This window comes from Strix aluco, chromosome 16, assembly GCF_031877795.1.
Source record: "Strix aluco isolate bStrAlu1 chromosome 16, bStrAlu1.hap1, whole genome shotgun sequence".
Taxonomy (NCBI): Eukaryota; Metazoa; Chordata; class Aves; order Strigiformes; family Strigidae; genus Strix; species Strix aluco.
The window spans coordinates 15545349-15559691 of record NC_133946.1 but is presented as its reverse complement, the minus strand read 5'-3'; the positions used below and the strand labels follow the sequence as shown (position 1 = coordinate 15559691).

At 37.5% G+C, this 14343-nt stretch overlaps 1 protein-coding gene across 3 annotated transcripts in view; it reads left to right on the top strand.

The window, feature by feature from the left end:
• USH1C (USH1 protein network component harmonin) overlaps nucleotides 1-11435 on the top strand; it is a 47384-nt gene extending 35949 nt beyond the window's left edge. Inside the window, exons 21-27 of one of the 3 annotated variants that reach the window (XM_074842239.1) lie at nucleotides 5341-5382; nucleotides 5688-5741; nucleotides 5893-5992; nucleotides 7403-7512; nucleotides 8229-8284; nucleotides 9169-9326; nucleotides 10046-11435. In XM_074842239.1, coding sequence (XP_074698340.1) covers nucleotides 5341-5382; nucleotides 5688-5741; nucleotides 5893-5992; nucleotides 7403-7512; nucleotides 8229-8284; nucleotides 9169-9268 — 462 coding nt within the window. In that variant the 3' untranslated portion in view covers nucleotides 9269-9326; nucleotides 10046-11435. The remainder of the gene's footprint in view (nucleotides 1-5340; nucleotides 5383-5687; nucleotides 5742-5892; nucleotides 5993-7402; nucleotides 7513-8228; nucleotides 8285-9168; nucleotides 9327-10045) is intronic. The other 2 variants (XM_074842237.1, XM_074842238.1) reach the window with 2 other exon arrangements.
• Nucleotides 11436-14343: the final 2908 nt, after the last annotated feature.

Sequence of the window (14343 nt, the reverse complement as noted above, 5' to 3'; positions counted from 1 at the left end):
TACTAGAGTGAATTGGAATACATTCATGGCAAAGCTAATTAAATTTTGGCTCAGAGAAAAGGAGAGGTTTGTTATGATTTAGCAATGGGGTTTTCAGAGAAGCAAAACTCTGCTCTCCCAACTATCACAAACATCCTGTTGTGTGAGTTAGAAGCCTTTGATGCCTCCCTCACTCCTTTGTGGTTGGATGCAGCATTTCTGAGAGGAAGGACGAGTATTTAAGCTTGCTCTATTTCTAAGATTTGAAGCCTGATTCTGCAGAATAGCACTCAAGGGACCCAAGACAGGTGCTTAGATACTGTGTGGTAAGACGTGCAATGATTGGAAATTTCAATTATCATTGGCCATAGCTATACCAAAACCATCTGTGTTGCAAAGGAAATAAATTTTTTTCAAGTGAATAGTTTCTTCTAAGTTGAAGAGTTTTGTGGAATATCTTGCCAGACTTGCCCAAAAGTCCTTCAAGACAAAAACTTAGTTCTTTGTATTAATTAAACTCAGACCACAGATCTTTCGTTAACTCAGGAATAGATATATTTTTTCAAGTAGTCTGACTATAGGACACTGATAGAATCAGTAGTGAAACATAGAGTCATTTGTTTTAAAGCAAATTGAGTTTGGAAATGTAAATACCATAGTTCAGTCTGTAGAAAGTTGTTCTTGTTTCAGAAGACTCAAATGATGCAGGGTTTTGAGTGGAGGCTGGAGAAGTGTGAGGAGTGTTTTGTATAATTTTTTTTTTTAGACCATTTTATTTTTGAAAATTTTTATAACATAGTAAGAGGTACTGTATTTTAAGTGATTCCAAACTACCATGTACCATTCTGTTAATGCACAGGAAATGAAAGAAAACCAGAATCAATATGGGATTAAAATCATTGAAGTCCAACACAATAAAATAAAATCCAGCAGTTATTAATCAGTATTGTGAAATTACTTGTAGATATCCAAATTGAATCAAGACCACTCAGAATAAGTCAATTAAATTCAGGAATAATTTTTCCTTAAGTAGAATAAACCTGTAATTGGAATTTAGGTAATATCTTCTTTCAGGATGAGCCCAAATACACATATTTTTTCTTTCAGCTTATCAACTTCATGAGGAATTTAATAATGAACTTCACCCTTCAGTATAGGAAATCCCTGGTAGGAGAGCAAATCTTAAACGTATAACATATATTTATAATGACTTTTCAGTATTTTGGAAATTGCTTGTCTAGCATTTTGTCCATGTTTTTTTTCAATTACTTTTTCAAAAATCATGCAGAAGAGACCCAGCACTGTTCTGTAGAAAATTAGGTATTAAAGGACTCATGGAAATTTTTTTTAAGAAATCTTGTGGTATGGAAATGTGCATTATTTATGTAGTTTCTCTAGAATTCTTTCCTCTTTGTATTCAGTACTCTTGCACTATGCGTATTCTCTCATTTTGAAATGGTATAGGAACAAGCACTAACAAATGCAAGTGTGATTCAGTCCCTAGAAGAGCTCAAAAAGCAGTGAGATTATTTGTAAATAGGTGATACTTATTTACAGCTAAAAGTTAATATCTGGTTTGGCAATTTTCTTTCTTTTGCAGCCACAAGAGATGTTTAAAAGGATGGTGGTTTACAATTCATCATTTAGATCTAACAAAAAACAAGTAAAATAACTTTTTCCATGTTTTGTGTGGTACTTCTTGTTTTGACTGATCATAGATTTAAAACTTTCCTTTCTAATCCTCTTGCTCAGTTTCTAAAACAGAGGATGCAAGACAGCCCTTGTGCATGAAAACTGCTAGTATTTGTAAACTTTCAGTGTGTGCGTGTGGCTCCTGCTAGTCTAGACAAAGAATGAGAGGGTAGTAAATCCTTCAGGTTGAAGAATCTGTATCTACTTATATGGTTAGTGCAGTCTTTAAGATAGTTGAACACTGATAACTGATCTGACATTGGCAATTTTTTTTTTTATATTCCTAAGATTTCCTTGTTTCTTTTAGTCTCCAATTGCAAGGCTTTCAGTGATAAACTATTTTCTTAATTTAACAAATAGAGCTATTATCATAACATAGTTATTGATACAAAATCAGAGGAACTGGAGGTGGAAAGCACTTATTCATATAGCCTTTCTGTATTTTGTAGGATTTTTTTGCTGTATTACTACTTCTATTGCTTTTCTCTGTCATAATGATGAAGTTTTCGTCTCTTCCTCTTTGACTGGTGGTTCAATAGATGTTCCCTTGAAGAAGTGTACTTTGTGCCTCACTTCTCTGCTGCTGTTAAATGTGCCAGTTCCTGTGCAAAACACCTTTATTAGTGCAAGCTAAGTTAGATACATTGCCATGTTATATGAAAATGTTGGCATGTAGTTGTGAGCTTTTAAGTGGTAAACAATTAAGATTAATTATGGTTTTTAAATTATTATTTTGATCAGTTTCAATCTAGATCTAGAAGGGAAAACTGGATTTGACCAAGATAAATCAAGCTTTGAGGTTGTTCAGTTGCCGTTGAATGTTAGTATGTTCTGTATATATAACAGTTGTGATCTCAGCCAATGTGTCTTTTGGAAAATTTTGTTATATCTGGTCACTGTTTTCTCTTTCAATTCTTCTTTGTTTGTTTATTTCAGTCAGATCTCAGTTGCTATTGACTATTGATGCTAGAAACTTCAGTGAGCAGTACCATTGGCTTAGGTACTTCTGTTTTGGTTTTGTTTGGGGTTTTTATTTTCTTTTTTTAAGTAGTAACTTTATCTTTCATCTAGAAATCCAGACAGATAATTGTTTCAGTGCAATCAAACCTTTTGATGTTCCAGATTCTACTTATGTTCAGTCCAATGAATGTTAGTGTAAGTCAAGAAAGGATTAGAATGGTCTTAACTTTTTTGCCTGAGATGTCCCGAGTAGTGGGAGGGTAGGCTTAGTACTGTGGTTTCCACTTCGTGTTGCTTAGTTCAATAGTCCCTTCTTGGATATGGAGTGTGCTCTCTGCTCTCTGAATTTGTGATGCCCATTTCTGAGATTTATTACAGTTCAGCAGATGTCTTCATTGTATCACAGCTGCACTTGTACGTTATTGGATCCAGATCATATCACTTCTTTGCTTGCAGGTTTTTTGTTGTACGGTTTAGGGTTGGTTTTTTTTCCTGTTTAAAAATTATTTTCCCAGGAAAACTTTCTTCAAGGGCACCATCTGTTTTTCATGAGGGTGACCTGGGGCAAAGAGAGTTCAATGACTTCCTTTAGATTACATAATGAATTAGTGACTTGGCTGAGATTGGAGTTCTTTCCTGTAAATTGCTTGCTCCAAGACTATAGATGTCTATTTCAGCCATGATTCCAAAGGTCAGTACAAATTCAGCTATTAAAACTATTAGTTGTTTAGGTAGCTATCATTGAAAAATGCTTCTCTTACAGTTTTAGTAAAACTATTCATGATATTAATACACTTTGTAAATGAATGAATGATTAGGATTTTTCCCTCAGGATGAAATTCTACACTCACTGAAGTCTGTGATCAAATTCCCATTTATTTAGTTCCTCAAAGTTAGCAGTTAAGAAATGTAATGCAACCCATACAAATTTAAATGCTAAATAAGATCTCTCATGTCCTGTTCCCAAAAGATTCTTTTAATGCATATTTCCCTACAACAAAAACCCTACTTGTGGCAGTAAGCAAAAATTCTGCAGTTGTGCCCTGAAGATTTAGCTCTCTGGAGCCTGGGGAGACAAAGTCATGCTTTAATCCTTGCAAACGTTTCTTCTCTCTCTGAAGAAACACAGAACGAGGACATGATTTGCTTAAGTTGGTCTTCTGATCTCAGAGAAAAGGTGAAGAGAGAGGCAGCCTGCAGGAAAGCCAGGGCTCCTGCTGTACGATTCAGTCTGCCTGTGTGTAATGACTGCCAGTCCATGCAAGAGTCATCCGCACCGCTGTTGCATGGCCTGTACAAGTGTGGTTGGACAGCTGGACAGTGCTGTTGTACATCTGAGGGTCTAATGCAGAGCTGTGTACTCAGCTCAGTGACTTTGTCAGAGGCAGTGGTGGTAAGGATGAGATCTGACCCCAGAGGATCAGTCATAGGCATGTCAAAATGAGGCAACTGAGGGAGTTGATAAAGATGATAACAGGAGGAGGCATGAGTATTTTCTGCTGCAACTTTAACAGCCAACCCTTAGAGATACCAGAGGAACCTTAAACTGTGCATATGATTTACAAGTGGAAAAAGGCTTAGCTGTGTCTGAGAGTGGAATAGTCTTTGTGATCAGATGGATCCAGTAGAAAAGAGGGCAATAATGAATACATCAGCTTGATCGCACACTGAACTGCTGGTCTGCTTCAGATACTGGCTTGCTTGCTGTGTCAGCAAAGGGTTGTGTGGCTCTGTGTGATTCCCATATCCCCGGGTTGTTGCAGCTGGAAGCCACAAGAGTCATACAGCATTTAGGTGACTCAGTAAAGATTTCTGTTTAGTCCTGGAGTCCTTACTTTAAAATGCGGGATAAGTGCAGTGTTTTTATAAATCTCCAGCATTGCCCCTACAGTCTCACCCAGTAACTAGTAATCTTCCTCAAGAAACCACCACCAAACACCATTGATTTCTGATTGCTGACTCAGGAACTCTCATCTTTGCAGAAAAGTGAACTTCTGCTTTTTCCCCACAGTGTTGGTCTGACAAGGGTAACACGCTAGGTTTTGAAAGTTTAAGAAGGTATGGGTCCTCTCAAACCTTAAATCTTGCTCTACCTAACTGCAATATTATCTTCCCCATTTCAGACACTCCCTGCCAAAACTTTTAAGTCATCCACAGAACTATATGAGAACAAAATCGGTTGTTGTCTTGCATTCGCTTGTGGTATGGAGCCAACTCCATGGAAAGGAGGAGAGAAGGGGGCTAGAAGAGGGTCCTACAACCCAGACACCATGCAGTAATGTTGCTGACAGGCAGCTTGGAGCCTGTCACTTCAGCCTGTGTTAGATAGTGCTCGACATGGTGACAGTCCCAAGAAACATTGCTCAGAAGAGTGTGGCAGAACATACCTGCCGATGATGCTTTCCAGGTTTGTTTCTGTTCTGTCAGGTGTAGAGAGGAACTGCAGAGCTGACAGAGTGGTAAACTATTCCTTAAAACTGCTCCGTAGTATGACCAGCTCAAACCGCTGATCTGTCATAAGGATTTGAAATGTCTTCTGACTGTCAGGATGGACTATTTGCTGCCTTTCTGTGCTTTTCTCTATTTACTGTCGTCTTTCATAGCTTACAGAATTACATGTTCTCTCACTGATAAATGAAATGGAGTTTGTGTGTTAAGTGTGTCCCATGAGGCTGATGTTTTTACAATTAAGTACTGTTTTATTCTCAGGGCTTCCAGAAATATGTGGAAGATTTTGATCCATATTCAATGGTAAGGAGAGAATTCAAATATGTCTCACTGTTTAATATGAAATATATTGAAAAAAACCACATCCTTTATTTTGAGGGCTGGGAAGGGAGTAAGATTCTAGCTTGTTGGTTTGCTGGGGCTTTATCTTTTCTAATCATGTTGAAAAGGAGATTTCTTACAGGAAAAGATGATCTGGTGTTCTGATCTTCTTCTAACACTATTTTGGAGGAGGGAAAGGTCCCTTTTCTCTGATAAACTACATAGATCAGCTTAATTATTTTGTGTTTCCAAGGTGGAAATGACTAATCAATATATTTTTTTCATAGTTTACCCCAGACCAGATTATGGGAAAAGATGTACGGCTATTACGAATTAAAAAGGTAAATACTATATGATTTGATGGATTGATATTTAAAGGGTTAATGTAAGCATTTCATGCACAGTCCCATTTACTGGGAAGAAGGAAAAATTAAGCTTCTGTTGATGGCAAAAATTAACAGCCTTTTCTGTACTACAACTCTTTTTTAATAGGAAGGATCGTTAGATCTTGCAGTCGAGGGAGGAATTGATTCTCCAATTGGAAAGATAGTCGTGTCTGCCATCTATGACGGTGGTGCTGCAGACAAACATGGTGAGTAACAATGGGGAATCTGAATGCTGCTGCAAAGTGGCTCCTTACGCTGACTGAGAGTTGTTGTCTGACTTCATAGCTCTGCCGAGTACTGAGAGGCACACTTAGATTGTCCAAGGCAGCCAAGTTCTGTGTCAGCTCTAATGACAGCTCAGAGAGAGGCTTATGGTTTAAAGGATCCTGCTTAAAATAATATTTATGTATATATTATAAATAATGTTTAGGAGAAATGGTCACTGTTGCTGTATTTTTATCATTACAGAATTTTCAATAATGTGGCCTGAAAATGTAGACCTGTTGTTTTAATAAGGACTCCCCTTTTTCCGGTATGATATAAAAAAAAAAAACAACAACCAAACCAAAATGAACACCTGGTCTCTGGTGTAATCTGTTAATTAAGGAAAGCAGAATATGGTTTCCATTATTTCATAATTTCCAAGTAATGACATTTGTTAGTATTTCCATGTGCAAAGCAATTACCTGAGCATGGCTATACTACACTGCTTAGTTTTGTTCTTAATGCTTCTTCCAATAGTAATTTGTTTTGGAAAACACCTGGCTTTACTCCCCAAATCCCACTACAGTCCAGTGCCTTCTGGCTAACAGCTTAGCTCTCTGGAAGGCACAAGAACATGCATGCCAACACATCCAGGCTTTGCTCCTGGTGGCCAGTATCTCACATCCTTTCTTTGAGAATTCTGGTGATGACCAGGTAGATGCTCAGGACAATATCTCCTTATACTGTCTTTGCAAACCTTGTCCCAACCTAAGTACAAGTGACTCTTGCTGTGAAAACATCTCAACCACTTGATCTCTCAAGTACTGTTTCTTTTTGACTCTTCACTGTTGTGAGGGTCTCTTATAGCTAAGGCTCTGTCCTCTTACCATCTGTGTTTTCCCCTCTTCAGTCCTAGTTAGCCGATTGTGCTTCATTCCAGATTAGCAAGTCAAAATCGGTTCTAAAGACTAAACATTACACATGCTCTTGCAAAGGAATGACAGTCCTGCAAACCCTCGACAAATGCCACCTTCAGGTCTTTAAGTAATGCTGCCATTTTCATAGTAGTAACAGCCTACAGTCAACCTCAATTTGTAAGCTGTATAGATTGATTACCCAGACAGGCAAACTGCTACTACAGAAAATCTTACTGAGCCAGTTTCTTACTGGTCGTGATCAATAAGAGATTAGTGTGGCTTTTCAATGCCTAAAAATTCCTTTTGTTTTTGCCTGTAGGAAACTTTCTTGTCTATGTCAATTTTTAGTGTAAGCCTTCACATCTAGTGAGGGCACTTTTCATTATATTCAGTACTTCATAAATATGGGACAGAAAAGACTCAGAGAATTTTTTTTTTTGCTTACGTGTATGTTTTTTTGCTTACGTGTATATACCATATTGGTCTTTTCACCAGGAGGCATAGTGAAAGGGGATGAAATATTAGCTGTAAATGGCAAGATATTACTTGACAGCAGGCTGTCAGAAGCACAGGCAACTCTAGCAAAAGCTTGGAACATGGGTGGGGTAAGTATCCTGGAATACTTCTTCATTCTACTACCTATAAGGCTCATAAGTTATACTTTTCTTTCATGACATTAGCACATCAACACAAGTAAGGTTGCAAACATCAAAAGTAACAGGTATGCCATGTACTACCAAAGTGAGCTGAAATCTGCAGAAGATATTGACATACAACATCTCTGAAAATCATGCGTGTAATTTACTGTGAAAGTTGATGGCATTTAGCCACATGTCAAGATTGGCATTTAAACACATTACATTCTGAGTGTTTGTAGTACATTTTATCTGTAGAATCTCTCTTTGATACTGAGAATGACTTGCAAGCTGATTGGAATTTTATCATAATAGCTTATCTGATCTTTGATTTCTTAATGTACAATTAACACAGCACTTCAGCTACAGTGAGATTTTCTCAGCAAGAACTGTATTAATTGCTAAAATTACCAAATACAGGATGATTCTTAGAACAATTGTTTTTAAAAGCTTGTTGCAAGACCAGTAGATTTTTTTTTTTTAATTTCAGGATACAGATCAAGCAGTTCAATCTTGAAATGGTCTTCCTATAGAAATCTTTGATAGAGATCTTTCTGCTGTTCCCTGTGTTTTTCCATGAACAGATTGCCTTCCTGATTCTCTATCTGATACTTCATGGTGGTCCACTAACTGACTCTAAAAGCAGTATTTAGCAGCACATGTTTGCCTGTGCATTTCTTTTTCAGGATTGGATTGACTTAGTCATTGCAGCATCACCTCCAAAGGAATACGATGATGAAATGTAAGTGCATAAGCTTTCCTTCTCTGGAGATTAAAAGGCTAGTAACAGTAGTTCTCTTTTTTATCAGACATATTTCAAGTATTTCCTTCTTGTGAACTACATAATCTTCTGCATCACATTGTTGCTAATTTGATAGTTTTAAGTAGCTATCATGCATTACAGCAGTGGTTCCCAGACTTTTCAAAATGGTGATTCTCAGAGTTGGTTGTCTGTGATTACACACTCATACTTTCGGTTTAAAGTTTGAGGATTTGGGTTTGGTTTTTGTTTTTAAGAAATTACTTATATCAGTCTGGATCATTTACTGTGGTCCCATGGATCGTAATTTGGGAAAACAAATGCCCATAAGCATTCTTCATCACATCCAGACATTTAATTCTGTTTTGTGGGGTTATTTAATTAAGATTGCAGTTACTATCCTCATCTAAGCCAACCTAAGTGTAAAATTTTTAAAAGAGCTAAGTGATTTTGGGTGTCTTGGCAATTTGTGACACTCACAGAGTTCCTTTTTTTTAAAGATAATCAGCATAGGTGTGAAACAGAAGAATTCATGTCTTAAAGTGTGATAGAGGTATCATGTTGAGACAACTTGCTTTACTTTGGACGAACAGTTTCAAAAGCAAGACCAGTATTTTCTAGCTTGACTGAAGGAAAAGATTTGAAGATACCCTTACTACCAAGTAAAATGGCAGAGGAAAGTTTCATAGTCACTGTTAACTCGGACTCTTGCTCTATGTGGAATACTAGAGTATTAGTTGCTGTAAATCAGTATAGTTTTACTGGCTAACACCAACTGTAAAATTGTGTTTAATACCTGTGCATAAACTAATAAGCAAGGAAATAACTCTCATTGTTATTTTTGTTTTCATATCCTGTATATTTAGCCCTACTATTCCCTCATCAACAGTCAGTCCCAACACACACAGAAAGGTTTTTGAAGGCAGTGCACCTGTGTACAGACAAGGCTATCTCCTGCAGCTGTAGCCACTGCAGTGTTCCCTCATGGTGAATAGCCAGACCTGGGTTAACATGACTGTCCATTGTGAGGCTGCGTTATTTTTTCAGCATGTGCCTGCCTGTGAATTGCATGCCATGCTTGCTTTTGTTCCTGGCATGCTGGAGTGTTCTTTGGGCTTTTGCCATGCCTGTCCTACTAAAATATAAGTATTTAGTTTTGACTTCATAATGTCTCTTAGAGGTCCTCTGCAGAATTGGTTTATCATCTGCCAGACTATAAAATAAATAGGCCCTGTCTGAACAAGTAGGATTAATCTAATTGTTTTTCCTTATCTGTGGACCACTGCTGTGGCTTTGCGAATTCATAAGTGTATAAGTAACTACAAATTACTTCCTTGTTAAGGCTTGTCCAAAGAACAAGTTTCCATTTGTATTATATGACAGTGTGCCTGTAAACAAGTATTCATGACTGTTTGGTTTTCACTGAAGTTTGCCTGTGTTAATTTGTCACTATACAATGGGTTTGTCCCAAATTTATCCTCATGTCACAAACTCAGTTTACTGTGTATGGTTTCTCTATGCTGTAATTACTGTAATAGTAATACTGTCATAGATCTCTAGAAGAACCAAGGTAACATTTCTTGGTGCATGTGGGTATTTGTGGTCTTCTCAATTATTATTTACAACACAAATCAAAATGACTCAACTGAGATCCAGTTATATAAAATTGTGCTTATCAGAAAGACTAAAAATTGCACTACAGCTAGCAGCATCTGTTTCACTATCTCTTTCTTTTTTCTGCAGGACATTTTTTTAAAGAAGGCTACACTGGAGAAATGAAGTCTTTCCCCTGCAGAAACCTGCTGCTCTGTAAATTAATACGAAATCACTAACCACATGAAATACATCTTTATTTGAAATAAATGTCAATAATCAGACCTGTAAATTGAACTAGAGACTTCAGATTCTTCAGGTAATTTGAGTAATTTTAAATCATTCTACAGACATACAGCGAGACATTTTTGCAAGATCATTGAAAAGGACTGCCAGTGAGCATAGTTTGGTCTGTGAGAACTCAATCTATGTTTTGCTATTTTGGGGGGCCAAATTTTGAAAATTATCTTCCCATTTTCCTGGAAATAGACACTAAAATGACAAATGAAGATAGAACACAGATGTCTGTTCCCACATGCAACACTTGTGATTACACGTTCACAGGCCAGTTCGGGTGTGAAAAGGATTATATTTTTACTCCATACATAGTGATTTTCCCTGGGGAAGCGGGATTGTATATAGGTAACTTCTGTTCTCACTCGTATTCTTGTAGCTCTCTTAACGTCCATTTCTATTGCTCAGTTGTGAGTTGTTTTGAGTATAAAAACCCTGCCAGTGGAAGAACCAGTAACACTAGGAGTGCTAGCATTATAAGGAATAATTTTGGTGATGCTTATACAGTATAGAGAGTCTTCTCTACCAGCAAAGTAAATAGCTAGCAAGTAGTCCAGATAAAATCATTATGTATAGTCACAGTTATGCTACCAAGTATTTGTATTGATGGCAAAAATTACTCTCTCATATAGTCATGCATGGAAAATTTGGGTGTGATTCAGTCTGCAGTTAGGTACTTTGTTCTCAGTGAGTCTATATGTGTGACTAAACTGTGCAGGAAGTCACTAAGTCTAAGATTTCACTCTTGGTGACTATATGTCTTCTGATAAGAAAATTCCTCAAGACCATAAAATCTATACTAACCTGGCTTTAAATAAGTATGATTACAGTTGTAGACTTAGTAATTTTTTTTTGTATTATCAAGATATCTCCTTAGACATGTCATTGTCTTCCTTTCTTCCTTGTATGTGCCAGTTTGTATTCTGATTTTTATATTGTGTTTAGATGTGTCTTATCTGGACTAATGAGAGCCAGTTTATAGTTCTTTGGCATATCAAATTCCCACTGAAGTCTTGCCTTTCCAAGGTTTGGAAACCCTCCTCTCTGTAATACAGAAAAATAACAATTATGTTCCTGAGAACTCTGTACTTATATGGAGATGATTAATTACATTGACTTTCTTCATTTGCAGTATTGTTCCAGTATGCCAATTAATATGTCTGGCAGGGTACACATGTTAGAATGTTTTAAATTTTAACTCTTACAGCTAATCCAGAAATAAAATTGCATTTGCCAAATGGAAGAAGTCTTGTTTCTTCTTTATCTCTGGGTTTGTACACCATAGTAATAGTTAATCTGCTAAAGTACACAGATTTCTGAGTTGATCTTTAATAACAGACCCATTTGCAACAGAATGCCACCCTTGTGGAATTCAAAAGAAAATTCACTCTGCACAGTAGGGAACTGTCACTTGGCTGAGCTGCAGGAATCTTTTACTGAGTTTTTATGGGCAAATCTGGTCATTTGTTAGTTGGCAAGCTACTGAGTGCAGCTGCTTCAGTTTATTTCGTTTGCTAGGTCTTTGGGTGCATCTACCCAGAGCTGTAGGCTTCCTAACCAACCATCTAATCTTAAATGCATCAAGATTAGCACCAGAGGGAAAACTGCAGCAGGATGTACTCCTCCTGCTGCTCTGGTTCTCAGTTGCCTACATACTGCAACCATCTGGACTGTATGACAATGCAGATAGATGAGTGATGCTATCAAATGTTCTCTTAAGGGATGCTCTGATGCTACGTACCAGCATATAGAGAGCCACAGTAATGCACCAGTAATGAACTTCAGCCTGCAACCAGTGCTTGATTGTGCTAATCGTTGTCTCAGCACACTAAGAAACATAACATGGAAAACTTAAGGGTTAGATATTAGAAACATTTTTACTGGTGTTATTTCTTCAGAGACAAAAGGAGCACAGAAGACTGAGCTGGGAAATCTGTGGGAGTCCCAACAGTTTAGTTGTAGCCTTGCTTTTTAGTCACAAAGCTATCTTTCCTCTCCCCATCTAACCTGTTAACTTGATTTGCTTGGATATAGCTTAAAATGCATGAGAGGCTGTTGAGGAAATAGTTACTGCTCATTACTTCATGTATATAAGGAAGTGTTACTTTGTGTGTTTAACCTGTGTTAGGATGGCAAAGTCGCTTTAGGCAATGTAAGGAGTGTTAGAGAAAAGGAGGCTGACACTTCTGAAATCTTAAAATGATCTTAAGCCATTAGTCGGGTAGTTTTTTACTTTATTTCTGGCTTTCAGTGCCCTGGGACTGGATCACATCTTTCATTTGCCAGATAGCTCAAGGACTTAGAGAAAGCTACAAGAAAATACAGTTTTCAAGCAACTTCCCTTTCAGTTACTTTGGTATGTGTGAGCAGAGTGTCCCAGATGTAAATCATTTAAACAGGAGTGCCCATTTGAGTTGCTACTGCATTGTTTTCTGCTGGCTGTAGTAGTCACTACATGTGCCCATGCCTCACCCCTGTTCAATCAAGCCAGCTGCGAAAAGATGACAGTAAGGGTAAATGAGACTTTCTCTTTTTTTCAGCCAATGCTGAGTGTCCTTTGGGAGTATGGAAACTGTGACCTGATGCACAAAGCAGGAAGAAGTCCAAGTACTTCACTGACAGTATCACGAACGCTTCAAACCCTTTTTAACATAGAATAGTTTTTGTTTTTCATTTGCTGTAATCTCAGAGGGAATACATCTAGTTTCTCAGAGCTGTTTGTTTGGTTAAGACTGCTAAAACCCACTATCTCTCTCTATGGGATAATAACCCAGAGGAAGAGTTTCTCAGAACTGTTAACAATCATTCTTATTCTCTCAGGAATTTCTTGGCCATGTTAGTCACAGCGTTGTCTTCAGCATGCACTCAGTTGCTGAACTGGGGCATGAATTCCATTAGAGACTTGTGACTTTTGCATCTACTCCGTGAGCCTGTGCGTGCCTGTGCGCAGGCAAAAAATGTGAAACCTTATGGATCAGAACCATGACATGCATTACAGGATAGGAAATACCCTTGTTTATTACTCATATGGATATTAGCGTAGGGAAGTCTTTGATCTATTTATTACTGCCATTCTACTACTTTAAGAACTCATAGTTTAGCCATTATTTAATCAAATGACTATGGCATCTTTTAAAATTCTTAAGTATGTTTCAAAGAAGTTATGATTTTTTAAAAATGCTCAATTCATAAACAAATTTATATACATAAAGAATATATGTGTATAAGTGTACACACACCAGTAAGATTTTTTTAATCAATTCAATTTGAGTAGCACATGTACAGATAATCTCAGCACTTCACAAATATGTGATACAACCTCTGAATATAAATGTTATAAACACTCTTACCTTAAAAACAGGACTGAAGGACATGGTTTCATGTCAAAGGATGTATATCTGGTTGTAAGGAGCTTGGTACGCAATAGCTGATAACATGTTTTCTGTACACTTTAACTGTATGTTGACTTTAATGAAGCAGAGTCGGACTCAGGGTAGCTGCTGTGGAATTCTTAGCCACCCTTCACCAAAGAAATGTCCCCCTGGTTCTGTGCTGACATGAACAAACTGTCACCTTTACACCATCTAAAGACTGGGTCTCATGTAGAAAAGCCAGAGTCTCACCTGTAAGGAGCTGACCCTTAGGATTTTAAATCAGATGAGTCTAAAACCCCTTATTATCAATTCACAATAAGCTAATAAGTGTTTGATCCTGATACTGAGTTTGTCCTCCATTTTTTTCCTGCCTTTTGCCATTGTTCTTGTTCTCGGGGGTTTTCTGTTTTTTTTTCCTGGCTTTCAGAAATTTCTGGAGGAGATTCCAAAATTTCCTTCTTGCAGACTTGAAATCTGAGGAGGCTCCAGGTGGGCTGCTCACAAGTCATGCAAACTATTTTCATAGAGATTGACTAGGATGCTTGCTTTCCTTCCTAAGGAAGGCAGCAGAAAGTTTGCCTCTGCTGGAATACTGGGGGCCTCTGCTGGAATACTTCTTCCTCTATCGCTAGATCTGCATTTGCTGTGTTATTGCAGGAAACAGATTATAGTACAGACTTTGGAGGGGCTCAGGGTCTATCTATATTTACAACAGGTAACTTGGGCTAACTTTGATTATCACTGAAAGCACCTAAGATGAAAGAAGAAGTGGAGACAGAC